The following is a 20,472-nucleotide window of genomic DNA, read 5'->3' as shown; positions in this document are numbered from 1 at the left end:
CCAGCACAGGTGCCAGGGGAGGCTGGCAGTGGCCACAATCGGTTGGTGCTTTTTACGTGTCACCAGCACAGAAGCCAGTCAAGGCGGTGTTGGCGTCGGCCACGTTCGGATGGTGCTTTTTACGTGCTACATATATATATATATATATATATATATATATATATTCATGTATATCATCATCATTATATATGTATATATTAATGTTTAAAACAATTTTACATTACTTTTGTAGAGTACACATCTATCATTCTTAAACTGACACTTAACTGGTTTAAGTCATTGACACACACACATGCACATGCACACACATTCTCACACATACATCATCATTGTTATGATCATCATCATTTGATGTCTGTTTCCCATGCTGGTTTGGATAAGATGGTCTGACATGAACTGGCAAGTCAGAAGACTATACGAAGCTCTGCTATCTGTTTTGGCATGGTTTCTATGGTTGGATACCCTTCTTAATGCCAGCCTCTTTACAGAGTGTAATGAGTGCATTTTATGTGGCACCAGCAACAGTGAGGTCGCCAAGTAACCTTGCAGGACAAGACCTCTCAACCTGGTGGGGTTTAGTATTGAGGGACAGAAAGGTGTTTTGCATTAGAAGACACACATAGCTACTTCAGATAGAGAAGAGAGAGAGAGAGGGGGCGGAGAGAAAGATAGTGCAGTTGTGACAGAAAGGGGAGACACATGAGAGGCTTTTTTTACTGTTTCCATGTACCAAATCTATTTACAAAGCTTCAGTTGGCCTGGGGCTATAATAGAAGACACTTGCCCATGGAACCTCAATGTAGAACATGTGGTTAGGAAGCAAACGTTTTACCACAGTCATGCCAAGCACTTATTAGTATGTATATTTATGTGTGTGTGTGACTATTTGTGTATTTATATATGTATATTTATGTGTATATATGTGTATATTTTTTCATTCATATATATATATATGTATGAAATATATGTATGAAATATATGTATATCTATCTGTATATATTTATGGATATGTATTTTCATTTATATTATAGGTATTTCATGGACAAGCTGTCTAAATTACCATTACGAGGTTTTGAGCAGGAACTCAATCTTCAAGAACACAAACGATACGAATATTTACAAAGCTTAGTCACGTTGTATCAAGCCGATGACATCTGGTTCTGCTACCAGGTAAACAGACACCCCTATATTGATTTTTATTTTATATATATATATATATATATATATATATATATATATATATTTAAAAAAGGAGATGTGGAGCACGAGTTGTGATATATAAAAAAGGAAATGAAGAAAATGCTGACAAAATAATTTAAGTAATTTAAGTAATTTAATTAGGTGAAAGTTCTTTTTACTGGTTGCGCATTTGTTATGCTTATCAAAAGTTTTTTCCTCTTATCTGATAAGAGAAAAAACTTTTGATAAGCATAACAAATGCGCAACCGGTAAAAAGAACTTTCACCTAATTAAATTACTTAAATTACTTAAATTATTTTGTCAGCATTTTCTTCATTTCCTTTTATATATATATATATATAATATATATTATATATATATATATATATATATATATATATATATATATATATCCATTGGTTATATCAACCATCAAATGCTGAAGTATGGGTTATTTTATAAAGATTAAAGTTTAGCTGACTTCAAAGATTGTGGATCTCTCCTCTGAGAAAACAGCACTTGCCTGAGATGCTATGCAGTGTAATCCAATCCTGGAGCTTGAAATTGTGAAGTGAGCTCCTTCCCCATTCAGTAATCTGTGACTACTACACTTGAGTATTACTCACATATTTTATATATAATCCCCTCAATGAATTAACTTGCACACATACATAGGCGTGGGTGTGTGGTTAAGAAGCTTGCTTCCCTACCATAGGGTCTTGGGTTCAACCCCACTGTGTGGAATCTTAGGCAAGTGTCGTAAACCAATTCTAAAGAAGGCTTCTATTCAAACTTAATTTTGCTTGGTGTCTAATCCATTGATCATGACTACCTGACGATTAACGTGTGGTTTTATATTAAGTGAAAACAGCAGCCATCCATCAACATCACTCAACACTGCCACGCTCTCGCACTCAGTTCAGAATAGGATTTCTATATTTTTATCTGCTATTTATTATTATAGTGAAGAATTAATAAAAGAAAATTATACTTCAAAACAGCAAGTGTCTTCTATATAGCTCTGGTTTGCCCAAGTTTGTGAGTGGATTTGATAGATGTAAACTGAAAGAAGCCAATGTGTGTGTGTGTACATATATATATATGTGTGTGTGTGTGTGTGTGTGTGTGTGTGTGTATATCTTTGTCTTGACACCATATAATGTAAACAAACATCACCATGGTACAAGTGATGTTGTTCATTTACAGTCTGCCATGAAAACATGCCTAGCCATGGGGAAATATTATCTTGCTTGGAAACTGGTGAAGGTTAATGACTGGAAGAGCATCTGGCTAGAGAAGAAGCTGTCTCAAGAAACTCTGTCCAATCTATGTGAATATGGCAAAGTGGACATTAAAATGACGGCGGCTTATATGAATATCTCCTCTATAGTTCAACAATGAATTCAAACCGCATAGATTGGATCAACCTTTCATCTTAATCCTTAATGCATACTTGCTACATGTTGTACATTACCCCTAACTCTTCCCCATCTGCAGGTGATGAATTCCCAGCATCAGGACATGGGAACTCAAACCTGGACATTACCAGATATTCAAACTGGTAAGGATTGTTCAAATTGATCTGTTTTTTTATCTTTTTGTTATTGATGTTATTTTCTTCTCAATTGCTATTATGGTTTTCTGTTTATTCTGTAGATGCTGAGAGTTCAACAGCTGGAGGGTTACTTCAATAGTCTTCTACCACAGTCTTCTGATGAGAAACTCGATGTGGCAGCAATCACAAAGAACTGTGGAATTCTGGCAGCTCTCATCAATGGTATGATTGACGAGGACTTTGCCATCCTCTCCACAGGAATGTTCAAGAAAGTATCAAGTACTTTCAAAGCTATTCATGATCTCTATCTTGATAAATATGCTGATGAGATGTCAGCTCTCATTGAAGAAATATACGATGATCTCAAAGACATAATGCATCGCAACTCTGCACAGTCATCAAGCGAATTTCTTTATGATGGCAACCACAAAAAACCTCTTTTAAAAGGCTATGCTAGTCCTGCAGAGCAGGGCCTACTTAACTCAGGAGCAAGGCGTTCTAGTCGAAAAGCTTCAATTGTTATTTCCAAACACTATTTGCAATCTTTGCAAGATATTCTTCTGTCTGTTTTTCATATTGAAGAACATATGGACTCTTTGTACAAGATGGCATGTACCGGTATAAGTAGCACCAGTGGCAATAGCAGCAATAGACGACGAGGTTCGAAAGGAAGTTTAAGGGGTAATTTATTGTCAATTTTCTAAAACACTTTCAAACTTTATTACTAAAGTAGACTGATCTTTCCATCAGTAACCTCATCTGGTTTTTTGTTTTTCTTCATTATTTTGCATGGTTATATATTTTTAATTGCCTTTGTGTGGCATCCTCATATATATAGTTTATAGATCCAATATAGGTAGAATCAATGAAAAAAAGAACTCCCATCTTGTGAGAGATAAATATCAGTTTATTACACATATTGAAAGAGCTACTAGTAGTTTCATGCTTTTATGATACTTTAACTAGAAATATTTATAAATTACACCATGTATTTTCAAGTGTTTTCATCTCTTTTTTTCTTACTTTTTCATTGTCAAGCATGCTTGCTTTTAAATTATATATAATGCATAAACAGGGCCTGAAAGATTGGTTGGTGATTTTATAAATATGCCTTGTTAAAGTATTATAAAAGCATGAAATTATAAGTAGCTCTTTTGATATGTGTCTTAAATTGATATATAATATATATTATATAATATATATATATATTATATATATGAATGTAAATAATTATCATTCTAATGTTCATGTTGCCATGTTTGCATGGTTCATATGAAATTCGCTGGAGCAGATTTTCTTTGGATGGACGACCTCCCTATGATTAGCCCTCATCGGTATCAAAGCAATGTTATATTTCTCTTAGGTCAGACATGTTTCCATGTAAGATTGGGATTCAAGAACACTTCTTGTATGGCGGGGTTTCTCATTTACAACTACCATGCTATATCAAGATAAGGACACACTAACACACACATACATAAACATCTGCCTGCTGGCAACTTTTTTCCATCTTATAAGGGTAAATACCCAATATTTCTGCTGATCTTACAACTATACTGCATTTGAAATTACCTTCTTGTTTGTAAAATACCAAACATATTTGGTGCTTCCAAAGTTTGTTCATTTACATGCACACATGCATGCACGCAATGAGCTCTCAGTTTCTGTCTACCAAAATCCACTCTTTTATTCAGCTTGGGCCTTTTGCATACAACACTTGCCCTAGGTAATCATGCAGTGGGACTGATCCAGAAACCATATAGTTGATAAGGAAACATCTTAACCACCACAGCCATATATACATACTGTTGTTTGGTTTTAAAATCAGAATTTTTATATTTCTAATGCAGAGTTTCAATGTTTTTGTACACTATGCCATTGTTGTGTAGGCCAAAAATATGTCTGTAACTGCATACCTGCCAAGTAATAAACTTACAGGACTTTGGACATTGTGTGCAAGAGTGTTTGAAACCATTAGCAATGATGATGATAATAAAAATGATGATGGTAATGTTAATTTTAAACCTGTTTATATTTGTTTTATCTTCCCTTAGGTGTTTTAAAGACTGTGAGTCCAGACCTTCTTGGTCGTAAAGGTAGCAATAGCAGTGAAAGTTCAACATCTGAATCCTCTCTCGTAGCATCTCCCAGACCTTTGTTGGACAGTAGACCTGCACCTAAAAGTAAGGAAATTATTGCTCTTAAATTTTGTTCTTCAGTTTTAACTATTTTGAATGAGTTTCACTGTTTATCTTTTAGTTCTTCACCTTGTAAATTCCAGCAAGAATTTAAAAGCAGGCCACATTCTGAGAATTGATTTTTAATCAATAATTACTTTTGGTATACAAGGCAGCGACAAAAATACTGGACAAAATGCTTCATGGTATTTCTCCATTTTTGTTCTATTATCAAATTCCACTGAGGTTGAGGTTGCCTTTCATCCTTTTGGGATTGATAAAATAAGTATCAGTTGAACACTGGGATCAATGTAATTGACTTAGCCCTCCCCTGAAATTTCTACCCTTGTTCCAAAATTTAAAATCAATAATTACTTTTAGTTTTTTGCACAGTCAGTCATCTCATCTCCCCTACCTTTCCACAACTTGTGCATTATTGGTCAGGCCTCAACCCACCCCTACCCTTAACTTTACCCAGTTTCTACTGTTGTTGCCTACTCTTCACTCTTCTCTACCTTCCCTGCTTACCATCCTTCAACACTTATTCTTCTTTGTATTCATCTCTCACTCTCCGATATTAATGCAACTTCTACCCTCCCCCTCCAGAAGCTGTTTTGTTCTGACCCCTTCTTTCATACTTTAACTTGTAACCTCCTAGCGTAAAGCTATCTCCCTTCCTACTGTAGACCCACTTAGTCAAAGGGGACCTTAGTGTTGCGAGTTACTTGTTGATCTCACAAGGGAACTTTTCTGCTTGGCTGCACCTGTGGAAATTTCAAAGTTTAGTGAAAATTTTAAAATCTGGTGTATTGATGTAGGTTTAAAGCTAGATAATTTTTACCCATTCAGTAAAAAGGATTTGGAAGCTGTATTTTGTGCATGACTGCCCATGTTGTCAACTGTAAGCAAATGAGATATTGGTGGAATTCTGTTTCATGCACGTCATATAATTCCTTGAACCCTTTTATTTTTTTGGAATTTTTTGTAAATTTTGTCAAATTTGTATTCTATGCACAGGAATTCATACAATTACGCCCCCACCACCAAAATTTTTTTGTGCCTGATTAAGGTCTATTTAGCTATTATTTTTAGCATATCTCACTACCACCATTTAATAAGTGAAAAATGATCACATGAATAAGCAAGTTGGTAACAGCTTGGTTTGTTACTACACAAAGAGGCATGAATGTGTCTGTGGTTTACGATTGGCTAAAATGACCCAAAATTTGCAGATTTTAAAAGCTATTAACTCTTTATTTATTGATTTATGGCGAAAATGAATTTCATGTCAATGATTAGCTTACAAAACTACATCATTACACCAAATATGAATTCAATTGGAATAGAAATTGAAAAGTGGCAACCAAATACAAAAATCCCCCAAGTGCTGATTCTATGAAAAAGTGCCTAGTATATGCTGTAATATGGTTGACATTAAGAAGGGCATCCAACCAAAGTGGCCATTCCAAAGTAAACATTGGAACATGATGCAACCTTCAGACCCATTGGATCTTGTCAAACTGTTCAACCCATATCACCATAAAACATGGACGTTAAATAATGATTATGATGATTTTTCTGTTTCTCAAAGCAAGATATTACTCTTATATAAAGTACCCAATCCTACTTTTGAATGTTAAAGTTATTAAATAGTTCCACTTAGTTCTGATTTAACATTCATCTTCTGCACTACATTCCCATCTAGGATGCTTTTGCAGCATTCACACACTACTTGTCTTCTTTCTCCTTGCATCCCTTGCCTTATTTTCTCTTACTGTCCCCCTCCCCCCTTTTAAGCTTCTCTGCTTCTTTAACACACCTTACCTTTTCTCCTCTGATTCTTCCAACCATGACCATCTTGATTTTTTTTTTTCTCATAAAGTCCATGGAACTGAAATATGTCTCCATTTCTATTGCAGCAAGGCATGCTTTGAGAGAGAACTTAGTTGGTATGTTTAACATGTTAAGTAACCACATAGAAGCATTTTTTTGTTGACTTGCTTGATCATACGTCTGGTGTACCAGTGCTGACATAAGACTTAACCCATTAGCATTTAATCTGGCCATATCCAGCCCCAGATATTCTACCTCTCACACCTACCCTATAATGTCATTCTGAAAGTATACAAACACACCATTGAAATATTGAAGCTACAAAATAATGCATGATTAATTGAAAACAATGTGAATAAATAAGCAATACATTTGACAGAGAAACCTTAACGCTAAAGGGTTGAACAACAATAATGACTATAAAGATTTTTAATACATCAACATGTATTATGTTAAAAGTTTATAGCAGCCATGGGTAAACTGCAGCCTGTGAGCCATATGTGGCTCGCAGGGCAGTGGCACACCTAACACAAAATTACCTTGAATGTTTTGTATTGTGGCTCATGTTCGGTAAGTTTACCATCATCAATTTACCATTTTTTTTTTCAATAAAATAGTTTTTAACTATTAATAGTGAAATATTATGGGTATATTTTCTTGGTAAACTTTCCTCACAGTGAACTTCCTTCATGGTGGTAAACTTTCCCTGTGGTGAATTGATGGCAGTAAATTTACCTGTAATCATTGTGGCCCACCTGATGACAAGCCATGTATAGTATGGATGTTTATTTGTTGACCCTTTTGTTACCAATGTTCTGTTGAAATACATTACCTTTCTTTCAAGTAATTTTGGAAGCAATGAAGAATTTAGTAAAATATTTTTGTCATTATTAAGTTGGTGCTTGGAGCATAACTTGATATGAAATTTTGATGGGAAATTTCAGATTAGATGATTTTAAGTCTTTTGTTACTATATTTCTGATGAAATACATTACTTTTGTTAAGATTATTTTGTCATTATTATATTGGGATTTGGAACATAAATTAACATGGAATTTTGAGGGAAGGTTTTAATTCAGGTCACTTTAAAACAAAATGTTTGTCATGCAACCAAGGACAGTCTTGGATGGGTTGATATCATCATCATCACCACCACCACAATCATCATCATCATCATCATCATCATCTCTTCACTTTTCCATGCTTGCTTGGGTCAGACAGAATTTGAGGCATATTTCCTATGGTTGGATACCCTTCCTGTCACGAATCCTCATCTATTTTTCAAGTAAAGTAATATGTTCTCATGGCCAGGCATGTTTTCCATGGGAGACTGGACACAAACAACATTTGTTTACAACCATCGTATGATGTTTAGATAAGGGTGTACACACACACACACATGCAGACACACACATCATATGAGGTTCTTTCAGTTCCCATCTACTAAATCCACTTACGAGCCATGGTTTGCCCAAGGCTGTAGTAAAAGACAATTGCCCTAGATGCTGCATAGTGGGGCTGAACCAGTGACCACATGATTTGGAAGCAAGCTTCTTAACTATGCTGCTACACCTGCACCTTTGAAAGAGTTAAATGAGTTCTGTTCACTTGAGTGTAGACATTCCATTTATTGAACAAAAAGCTGCATCTGTTAAAGTTTGAACCAAAAGCCATGGTTTTGAATCATGATTGAAGAGAGATCCTTTGCCTTTCTCTAGATACACTTTTTTATTATGAAAATTTATAACATAATGGCTTCAGGGATGCCCAACCACTTGGTTTTAGGTTCTTATTTCTTTATTGCCCACAAGGGGCTAAACATGGAGGGGACAAACAAGGACAGACAAAGGGTTTAAGTCGATTACATTGACCCCAGTGCATAACTGGTACTTAATTTATTGACCCCGAAAGGATGAAAGGCAAAGTCAACCTCGGCAGAATTTGAACTCAGAATGTAACGGCAGATGAAATACCACTAAGTGTTTCGCCTGATGTGCTAATGTTTTTGCCAGCTCGTCACCTTTCTTGGTTTTAGGTTCTGTCCCATTGCATGGTACTTTGAGATGGTTTGTACTATAATCTTTCAATTAATTTTATCTGATTCCTGCCGGTATGGAAAAGTGGATGCTGAAATGATAATGACGATGATGTTGATGATGTCATATGTGTGTGCCCCTGTGGGTAAATGCATTGAAGTGGTACACCAATGTTACCAAGATGACTATTTAATTTTTTTCAGTTGTTGAGAAATCTAAACTGGAAGAAAAACCTGTTTGGGAATGGAAGCTAGTTTTTAAACTCATTAGTCCTGATTTAGTGCAATGTGTTGAGCAAGTGGTATGGTCAAATGCCAGCTCTAGCCTTGAGAAAGAACAGAAAGACTGGGAGATTGCTTACTCAATGGAAGTTGTCCAACTACCTCATGATGTCTTGGCTGGATGTATTGATCACTATCCTAGAGTCGTTTCGAAAGTAAGTGAGATTTTACATGTCATTGTTTTTATCTTTGATTAATTTTTACTTCTCCCTTTTAACCCTTTTTACATTTAAATTGACCAAGATGAGGCTCAAATATTCTACCTGTTTTATATTCAAACTAAGTCAGATCTCCCCCACTACTCCATGTCATGATCAGAGATGCACATATTGTCAGCCACTAAGGGACATGCTCAAGTGGTTACGGTCAAGCAATTGACAAGTGAATCTGTAGTATTGAGCAGAATATTTGCTATAACGATATTTCTGCTTCAGCAACTCAGTACCGAATCTGTCTGAAATGTAATGGAAAAGAAGTTAGTTTCAAAACATTGATGTCCAGATCACAAAAGCAAAGCTCAAAGAGAATAGTGGTCATTTCCTTTGATTTCTAAATAGAAACAAATAGGACATAACACTGACCTGCCAATGACAAAAAAAAAATGGAGTTATTTTTATTCCCGTAATATTTTATGCAATGAATATTTTCAACAAACCATAAAGATTATATTATATTTTACTTTTGTTTTTTTATGAGGACTTTTAGGTGCTTCTTTGAGATTAATAATCTGAACAGAACTAGGCCAAAAACAATGTCATTCTAAAAAATCACGTCATTGAAATCTCAAAGCTATGAGATAATGCATGAGTGATTCAAAACAATGTTAAATAAATAAGCTTTACATTTGATAGAGTAATCTGAATGCTAAAGGTTTCAACACTACTGTATAAAATATGAAAATGTGCTGTCACATAAATGTACGCATGTGGCAGAAAAATCACCCATATATTTCATGGTTTAGGCAGATAATAATGTTGTCTTCATGTAGCTAAAGTTTTACCATTTTTTTCTGTTACCATCATCGTTTGAACTGTTGAAAACCATATGTTTGCTGTTGTAAAATGAAAAATGGTGAATCTGGGATGTTTTTTATGCCATACCTATATTTAGTATTTAAACCCATTTTTCCATGGTTACTCTTTTACTTGTTTCAGTCATGTGACTCTGGCCATGCTGGAGCACCACCTTTAGTTGAGCAAATCGACCTCAGCACTTATTCTTTGTAAGCCTAGTACTTATTCTATCAGTCCCTTTTGCCCAACTGCTAAGTTACGGGAACATAAACACACCAGAATCGGTTGTCAAGCGATGTTGGGGGGAGAACAAACATATACACATACACATACATATATATATAAATATATACATCCAACCCATGCTAGCATGGAAAGCGGACGTTAAATGATGATGATGATGATGATGATACGACGGGCTTCTTTCAGTTTCTGTCTACCAAATCCACTCACAAGGCTTTGGTCGGCCCAAGGCTATAGTAGAAGACATTTGCCCAAGGTGCCATGCAGTGGTACTGAAGCCAAAACCATGTGATTCGTAAGCAAGCTACTTACCACACAGCCAAAAATATTTTTTGCTCCCTTTTTTCTGAAATAGTTGCTTTAACAGATGGTTCATTATCCTGTTGTTAACTATTCAACTATAAACTAGGTCAGTGTTTACAATGCAATATTTATAGTAAAACTAGCAGAGTGACCCGGCCTTGCTTGGGATTAAAATGGCATAGTTTTTTTTATAGTTTTACATGTTTCAGTCATGTGACTGTGGCCATGGTGGAGCAAAATGCTTCATGGTATTTCTCCATTTTTGTTCTGATATCAAATTCCACTGAGGTTGATGTTGCCTTTCAATCTTTTGGGATTGATAAAATAAGTACCAGTTGAACACTGAGATCAATGTAATTGACTTACCCCTCCCCTGAAATTTCTACCCTTGTTCCAAAATTTTAAATTAATAATTACTTATAGTTTTTTGCATAGTCAGTCATCTCATATATATATATATATATATATATAAACATACATACATATGTATATACAAAATATATATAAATTAAAGAAAAAAAACTATTATGTAATTCAAACAATGATAGACATAAACCATATGATATAGAAAAAATAAAATCTATTATAAAACATATATAGATCACAAAATGTACAAAAAGTGAATAAACTTACTTATATAATAAGTAAAAAGACTACATATGTTTCGTGGCTATAACTTCAATTACAATTAAATTTAAATTTAATCCCAAAACAATTCAATTTAAAAATATAGTCACTCCTCAATAATAGTTAACTACAGATTTTTAATAAATAATCAAATAGAATTAAACAATATTTCTTAAAGAAATAAAAATATGATCCTTAGGTTTTTAACATGATAAATGTATTATAGACACCTGGTCCTACTTTTTAAGTTTCAAATTTAGTTAACGGAGTTTCTTCTATAAGAAGAATCATGTTTTTATTTCTTTAAGAAACATTGTTTAATTCTATTTGATTATTTATTAAAACTCTATTAAAAATAAATTATTGGAAGGTCTTACTTTATATTACTTTATATTAAATGATAAATATATTGAAATAAGTAACAAGGATGTACAGGTGTCAATTCATTATGGCTGTTTCAAACGACTCATTCAATTGATTAATGAACACACTATATTATTGCAAAAGAAACCGTTTTCATGAGATGACTGCATAGACTTCAAATGCAAAGAACAAACCAACTGCTTTAACATATTTGCATCACCAATGGAGTTCAAAACATTTACACTGATCCTGTTGCTATTTCTTTGACAGAATGAGTTTAGGAAAATGTCTGCATGGTGTTGAACCTACTAGAATTGAAGTTAGAAAAGGTTATAGTTGGGGGAGGAATAATTGAGAGTAGTGACCTAATTATCTACTCTTCAAAAGACAATGGAAGGAATTTAGTCTTCAATCATCCAAAATGAAATGTTTTGATAGTTAACTACCCATGAGAGAAGAAGAACAAGAAAGATATGAGAAGTAGTAGTGAATTAGACTTCTGTATTTTGGGAGTTTCACAGATGAAGAATGATGTAAATGAAGATAATTATCATCATCATCATCATCATCTACATTAACTTTCATTTAGAAATCTCTATGTTGCTTCCTTCTATGTTTTGTTTCCTTTTTTTTATGTTTCTAGTGTGTTTATGAAGTGATTGAAGATTTGTACATGTTGCTGCCATTTGCCAAAGCTGGTAATGGTGGAATATTACATCCAGTTAAATCAGCATTTGTCCATTCTGCCAACCAACTCTTCAGCAATATCCATGGCCATTATCTTGCAGTGAGTTATCCTGTTTTGATTTTTCTTTTCTCTGTTATTGGATATTTTAGATCAGTGCTTCTCAACCATTTTTTTTTTTTTGCCCCTATGGACCCTTTTGATTTCTATTTTACTCTGTTGGACCCTAATAAACATTTGATGTTTAAAAAAGTCCCATCATATTTTTATAATTAAGTGCTATTAGGAATCGTATAAAACAATTGTCAAAATATTTTCATCTTGTAGAAGTATAACTAATTTATACTGTTCATAAATTTTAACAGAAAAATCTTACAATGACCCCTACGAGCTATGTGGACCCTAGTTGAGAACCACTATTTTAGATAATCATTTCTTTGAAGGGTTCTATTTCAGGTCTCACCAACATCAAGAATTCATTAGGGTGGTGGCTAATGTTTTTGTGGAGCTTTACTTTTGATTGTATGTGTTTGAAAACATCTATATATACATGTGTATAAGTGAATATGATTATGTATGTACATGCATATGTATTTGTATATGTGAAGCCACATGGCTCAGTGTTTAGCACGTTGGGCTCACAATAATGAGGTAGTGAGTTTGATTTCTGGACTGGGCTGTGTGATGTGTTCTTGAGCAAAACACTTTATTTCAGCTGTAGAAATGAATTGAGATGTCACTGGTGCCAAGCTGTATTGGCCTTTGCCTTTCCCTTGGATAACATTGGTGGTATGAAGAGGTGAGGCTGGTATGCATGGGCGACTGCTGGCCTTCCATAAACAACCTTGCCCAGATTTGTGCCTTGGAGCGTAACTTTCTAGGTGAAATCCCATGGTCATTCATGACCAAAGGAGGTCTTTACCCTTTTATATATGTATATATGAGGTCTGATCAAAAAGTATTGGGGCTGTTGTTATGGTAACTGTTGCCATTTCTTCATACATCTGCATGGATGGAGGGTTTAATTCCAATTGAATTTTAGTATGTCTTGGATACTGTTCTAAAAATAGCTAGAGGTTGATTTTCAATTCCTCTGGACAGTGGACAGTTATAGTTCAGAGGAACTAGGTCTAAGGGTCTGTTGTGTCATTTCGTCTCTCTTTATTTGCAGATCAGTCAAGATATACCTAAGAAAGCTGCAGCCAAGTTTTTGTTGGTGACTCTCTCAAGTTGTGTCTATGTTCGAGATCATCTTAACATTTTCAATGAGGTGCTAGGAGAAGAAGAAGGGTAAATTTTCTTATTTTTTAGTGTTCCATTTTATTTTTAAAACCCGAAACCATGTGGTTAGGAAGCAAACTTCTTAACTACACATGAATCGGCTTAATTGGCAACTCTTTCCCACCAAATTTGAATCCTTGTTCCACTTTAATGAAATCCTTATCATTTCTGTATTTTGTTGTGATTATCAGGAAGAAACCATTCGCCACCCGACACGAACAGTTTGTTGAAGTTGTTGATATCTTGCTGGAGAAGATTAGCCATGTCCACACTATTCTCTTATCGAACATTCTCTATGATGCTGAGAGTTATCACTGGGCTGAGGAGAAGGAATTTTATGAGGTATCTTAATTGTTATACATCTTTCTTTTTTTTTTGTTGTTTATATTTTCTTCATTATTTATGGTGTGTTTTCCTCCTTATTTATGACGTCTTCTGTATTTATATTTTTCTTTGTTTATGGTATATTTATTCATTGCTTGTAACACAGTTTCTTCATTATTTACGATATATCTTCTTTGTGTTATTGGTAACTAGTTAATTAGTAATTAGTGAACAGAAACTGATGGAACAACAAATTAAACCTGCCTGACTATCTAATTTTGCCCCTCAACATTCACAGTTCAAAATCTTGCTGGGATTTGTTTTTTGCCCTGCTCAAATACCCACTCCTAATTCATTGGAATCTATATAATTTGAAGCAAACAGCTTAACTTTTTAGCATTCAAACAGGCCATAACCAGCCAAAATATTCTGCCTGTTTTTATTCACAAACTGGCCAGATCCAGTCTCTCACACCTGTTCTACAATATCATTCTAAAAATAAATTTCATCATTGCTATTTCAAGTCTACATGATAGTGCAATATTTAATTCAAATCAATGTGCATTATTAAGCATTAAGCATGACACACTCACACATGTACACGAGTTAAGAAAAATAACTAAGAGTTGACAGCTGCATGTATTTGAACAACTAAAACTAATACAGGTATGTCAGATACCATACAACATAAATTCTTGGTTTATTAAAGTCAGCTCTGTCTTTATCCCTTTAGTATTTAAACAGGCCGTATCCAGCTCAGATATACAAAATGTTCAAAATGGCCAAATGTGGTTACTTACATTTGCCCTGGAATGTCATTCTAAAAGTAAACAATTGGATAATCAAAATCTTTAATCCATGAGATAATGCAGGATTTAAATCAAAACAATGTGAATTACATTTGACAGAGTAATCTGAATACTACAGGGATGGAGGATGTGTCACAATTATCAAATGGTAGTTGAGACCAGCCTCATATGTGAAGGGGAGATAATCTCAGAATCAAGAATTTTCCTTTCTTCTCTTGAGCTGGTTTCAGTTGTCTGTTGGTAATTGTGACACATTTAGAGATGAAGATAATTTTAATAATCAGGAATGTATGTTGCATGGTATTTTATACACCTATATCTGATTTATATATACATATATTGTTATACATGGGAGTGGTCATCTTTTGCCAATTAAAACCTCATCCCCAAGTATAATATCTCTTTCAACATGCATTTTCACATCAAGAATCTTGTGGAACAAATACATAAATGCGCACGCGCGCGTGTGTGTGAGTGAAAGATGGGTTTCCATACAGTTTCCATTGGTTAGCCTAAGGCTACAACAGAAAACATTTGTCTAAAGTGCCATGCAGTGAATTAGAACTCATGACCATGTGATAATCATGCAAACTCTATGGAGAAAGTGAAAAAAAGGTTTTATGATTAAAATTACCTCATAATGATGGGTAAAAATAAAGCAAAACTCTTGATTAATTTAGGACCAGAAATACAAGGGAGATAACTACAACTCTGAAATTGGTTAAAAATTGAATATGGCTGTGTTGTAGGGAGTCTGTCTAAGTTCATAGGATGGTAGTAAAAGGATGAATGGATTGTTAAGGCCATGGTGTGAAAACTGCTTTCCTGGTTTCATATCAATGTGGTTGATTCCAAAAGAGATTGGGATATAGGAAGAGAGAGTGGGGAAACAGTCTTAGTACTTGAGTGGAAAGTGAGTGTGACCTTTGTATAGTGACATGTTTCAGTGTTATTAGACCTCCTCATTCTTGCATTGAATAATTAATTCGAATTAATTAAAATTTTACCATTTACCAAGTACACTCAAAAGGCTAAAAGTTATAGTAGAAGACTCACCTAGGGTTCCACCAATAGGACAGCATCCGGAACCATGTGGTTGGGATGCAAGCTTCTCACCACACAGCCATGCCATGTATATGCTAATTGTTTTGGTGTCATCGTAGTTGCAAGCAGACATAGACTCTCACCTTTGACCAAGTTGAAACTGAAAATGTGACAGCAGAGACAAAGAGGGCTACTCCAGTATTTGGCTAGTACTCATTTTCAGCTGAGTAAACTGAAACGACATGAAATGATGTGCCTTACTCAAGGACATGTACTTCTTGGTCCAACCTTATGATCATGTATCCAACACCCAAACCACTTGGCCATGTGTCTTCATGTATACAATTTATACATAAAATTCACAATGTAATTATAAATAGCAGGTGTAGGAGTGGCTGAGTGGTAAGTAGCTTGCTTACCAACTACATGGTTCCGAGTTCAGTCTCACTGCATGGCACCTTGGGCAAGTGTCTTCTACTATAGCCTCGGGCTGACCAAAGCCTTGTAAGTGGATTTGGTAGATGGAAACTGAAAGAAGCCCATAGTATATATGTATATATATATATATATATATATATATATGTGTGTCTGTGTGTATGTTTGTGTGTCTGTGTTTGTCCCCCCAACATTGCTTGACAACCGATGGTGGTGTGTTTACGTCTCTGTAACTTAGAGGTTCAGCAAAGAGACCGATAGAATAAGCACTAGGCTTACAAAGAATAAGTCCTGGTGTCAATTTGCTCGACTAAAGGCGGTGTTCCAGCATGGCCACAGTCAAACGACTGAAACAAGTAAATGAGAGCAAAAGCTGAATAGTTCGGTCAGTATTAACTGTTTTTGTATTCATCACAGGGAAATATGCAATTAACAGCTTAACGATAATCAACATTTTAACATCATTAGGAAGTATTTTATAGAGTTGGTAATATTATGTTGGGACTTTCAAACATGTTGAAACCAGTTGGGGTTGGGACTTTGTTCTTTTATCTCTTTGAAATTGAATGTATAAGTGCTTTTACTCCTCTAGGAGACCAGTTCATGCAACTATATCTAAAATTGGTTTTGTACCTCATTCATAGAAATCTATATTTGTTTCATATACAACTGTTTTATTATTATTATTATTTTGTATTTATTTCCCTGCTCAACTTTGTTATTATTCATTTTTTTTTTCACCCTTGAAACCTTGTTCCTTTTCTCTGAAATTTACCAAAGCTGATGTTTTTCATTCCTTATTTGTATGGTGCAATTTTCGTTTACCAGCGAGAGAATGTCACAAGGATAACTTTGGAAGAATTCTTATTAAGGTTTGCCTGATGAGAAAAGAAAAATTTAAAAAAAACAAAACAAAAAGCAAAAAAAACAAACATGGTATGTTGCTGAGCACAAGTCACCCAGCCAAAACCTGATAGAGAATAGAAAAGTACCCTCCCTTCTTCCTTTCTTTCTTCTGTGTATGTGTGTATTATATATATATATAAATATATATATATATATATATGTTTGTTTTATTTATATATATATGTTTATATATATATTTATTTATATATATATATATATATATATATATATATATATATATATATATATATATATATTTATTTATATATGTTTATATATATTTATTTATATATATGTGTTTATATATATTTTATATATATATATGGATGGATTTACCTTTTCTGTGAAGCTAACAAGCTTTTTAAAACCTTTTATAAAACTGTGCATCATTAGAGAACTTTGGAAGTCTGCTTACAATCTAAATTTGCTTTTTATAGAACTCTCTTCGATACTTCATGAGTGTAGCCTCACCCCCTAGGATGTTTGGAAAACTCATATGTGTTTTGGCTGATGAGTATGGGACACTTGTATTTGCTGCAATATTTGCAGCTTTTAAAAAAGCTGTTCTTCGTATGAAACAATTGTACTGAAAAACTAATCCATTCTCGTTGCTTTTTTCTTGTTTATAATCACCCCACATTATTTTATGGTTAATACCATATAGATTTCTGGTGCATCTAAGTTAAGTACCGCATTCATGTGAATTCATTGGAACTCACTTGAATCTTAATTGCTTTTACTGAAAGTATATATATGTTTATATATATTTATATATATGTTTATATATACTTATTTATATATGTTTATATATATTTATATATATTTATGTATATTTATATTTGGCCAAATGCATTTTTTACAATATTTATTTCTGCTTCAGATGCCAAGATACCAAAAATTGTCAAAGTGTAGTACAAAAGTTTTGCTTTGGAAAGGCAAAGCTATTTTTAGTTTTCTGAAATAGGAATGTTTTGGACTTACAACACTTTTGCATAATAACAACGATTTATATTTATATATATCATCGTGATCACCGTGACCGACCAAGGTATCAGATGTTGCTACACATCGCTGGTCACAATGCACTTCGCATTGTTTTAGCCTTCAAATGATGTCACCCCGCTGGCTAAGCGAGCAGACCAACAGAAGAAAGAGTGAGAGAAAGTTGTGGCGAAAGAGTACAACAGTGATCACCATCACCCCCCGCTCAATAATCACTCACAAGGCCCGGTCTGGGAAGCAAAACCGCGATCCTACAACCGCGTGTCCGCTGCCCTAACCACTGGGCCATTGCGCCTCCACATTTATGTATATATATATATATATATACAACTTATAAATAAGTTGTTTATAAATTTAACCTTTAAAGGTATTTTTTAATATGCTGGCCATTGATAAAATTTTTTTTCTAAAAAATTATATCCTACATTAGATGTATATATATATATATATATATATATATATATATAGATAGATAGATATACAGACAGACACACTGATACGGTTACCTTTCCCCCTTAACACATCTTCCTAACACCCATCCCTCCATCATTCTCCTCACTACAACACTCGTGTTCTGTAATTATATAACCTCTTTATGTGATCTCAGCTATCCTTTTTGTTTGAATCAGTTTCTTTTGTCACCAATCCTGCATTCCCAGTAGCATTCCAGACTCCCTCTCTCAGTACTCAATTGAGGGGATTGTGTTGCAAGTTACTTGGTGTTGGCACCAGCGGTGGTGCTGTGAAGAAGGGAGAAAAAAAAATGCACTAAGTACACTCTGTAAAACGGTTGGCATTAGGAAGGGTGTCAAGTCATAGAAACCGTGCCAGAACAGACATTGGGGTCTCAGTGAAGCCTTGTGACTTGTCACATCTTGTATCCAATCCATCCCAGAATAGAAAATGGATATTAATGTATGATGATGATGTATATATATATATATATATATACATCATGTATATAGTATATATAGTCCACAGATGAGAGCTAGAGATTCTCTGTATAGACAACACTTAGTAGTGCTCAAAAGCTTCAAACTTAGCCCCTGATGTGTTTGCAGGGGATCAATTCCACAAGGTAAAGAAAGACTATAAGAGGGATCAAGTTGAGCGGGTATAGACGCAATTATGCAGATAAACAAATTGGACTCATTAAATGTATTACATATATATTATTTATAATAGTTCGGGTATGAAATTCAAAATATGTATATATATATATATATATATATACAAACAAAATGAGAAATAGCAAAAGGTGGAGACTTTCAGATGATGAATTTTTAAGTATAAATATTTAGATATTTATATTAATAAGTTCAGCTTACACAGAGTACAAACGACTTTAATTTTCTGTCGTTTGTACTCTGTGTATTTAATGTATCTAATTTGTTTATCCACATAATTGGCTAGATAATATGTATCAATATTTAGTAGAAATAACAGAGTGGCTCAAAGTCTGAGAGTTTCATGCATTGGTTGCCAACTTTGCCTTGCTTCTCATCCTTTTGGGGTCAATAAAATAAGTGCCAATTGAACACTGGGGTCAAGCAATTGACTTAATTTTCCCCTGAAAGTCCTGGTCATGTACCAAAATTTGAAATTATTATTATTATTATTATTATTATTTTTTTTCCTTTTTTTTTTTTTTTAAGATGGCGAGCTAGCAGAACTGTTAGCATGCCAGGCAAGATATTTAGCAGCATTTCATCTGTCTTTACATTCTGAGTTCAAATGCTGCTGGATCGCCTTTGCCTTTCAGCCTTTTGGGGTCAATAAAATAAGTATCAGTTCAGTGCTGTGGTCAATGTAATCAACTATCCCCTTCCTGCAAAACTTTTTAGTTTTGGCTTTGCATTCTGAACTAAAATTCTGCTGGGGTCAACTTTGCCTTTCATCCCTTTGGGGTTATTATTATTATTATTATTATTATTGAGTGAGAGAGCAGTTCATGCCATCAAAGTGACACAGGGGTAAAATATACGAAGCCCAATATACCCATCATGACTACCCGTCTGATAAGGGTACACCAGGCACATGCATCACAGCCATATGTGTGCGACATGGTGATCTCATATCAAGATAAACAGCACATGACCTTGCAGGTGGGACCCAGTTAGAATTTTCTTCAGGTTGAGTAGCCCATCCCGCTCAAAAGGTCCCTGAATAAGGGTTGTTTAAGGATGTTGAAAGATCCACCCATGTTTCCAGAGGTGAATTATTCAAACCCCAAAGAATCCCTCTCAACACATGGCTATGATGCTCCCCCACTACTTCTGCTTGTGATCAGAGATGCACATATCGTTAGCCACTAAAGGACATGCTCAACTGGTTACGGTCAAACAACTGACAAGCAAATCTGTGGTATTGAGCAGA

The 20,472-nt window shown here is 34.5% G+C and overlaps 1 protein-coding gene across 6 annotated transcripts in view; it reads left to right on the top strand.

Moving 5' to 3' along the window:
- Window positions 1-20,472, top strand: part of LOC115216410 (uncharacterized protein KIAA0825) — a 155,463-nt gene that overhangs the window by 105,396 nt on the left and 29,595 nt on the right. For 5 of the 6 annotated variants that reach the window (XM_036506710.1, XM_029785721.2, XM_029785723.2 and 2 more), the window contains 7 exons: window positions 1,032-1,170; window positions 2,836-3,415; window positions 4,789-4,917; window positions 8,984-9,216; window positions 12,254-12,397; window positions 13,467-13,585; window positions 13,768-13,918. In XM_036506710.1, the coding sequence (XP_036362603.1) occupies window positions 1,032-1,170; window positions 2,836-3,415; window positions 4,789-4,917; window positions 8,984-9,216; window positions 12,254-12,397; window positions 13,467-13,585; window positions 13,768-13,918 (1,495 nt within the window). Of the gene's footprint in view, window positions 1-1,031; window positions 1,171-2,676; window positions 2,741-2,835; window positions 3,416-4,788; window positions 4,918-8,983; window positions 9,217-12,253; window positions 12,398-13,466; window positions 13,586-13,767; window positions 13,919-20,472 lie in introns of those variants that run through there. The other variant, XM_029785725.2, reaches the window with a different exon arrangement.

The sequence above is a fragment of the Octopus sinensis genome, linkage group LG10, assembly GCF_006345805.1.
Source record: "Octopus sinensis linkage group LG10, ASM634580v1, whole genome shotgun sequence".
Lineage (NCBI taxonomy): Eukaryota > Metazoa > Mollusca > Cephalopoda > Octopoda > Octopodidae > Octopus > Octopus sinensis.
Note: the sequence above shows the minus strand (reverse complement) of the source record. Positions and strands in the feature narration are given on the sequence as shown.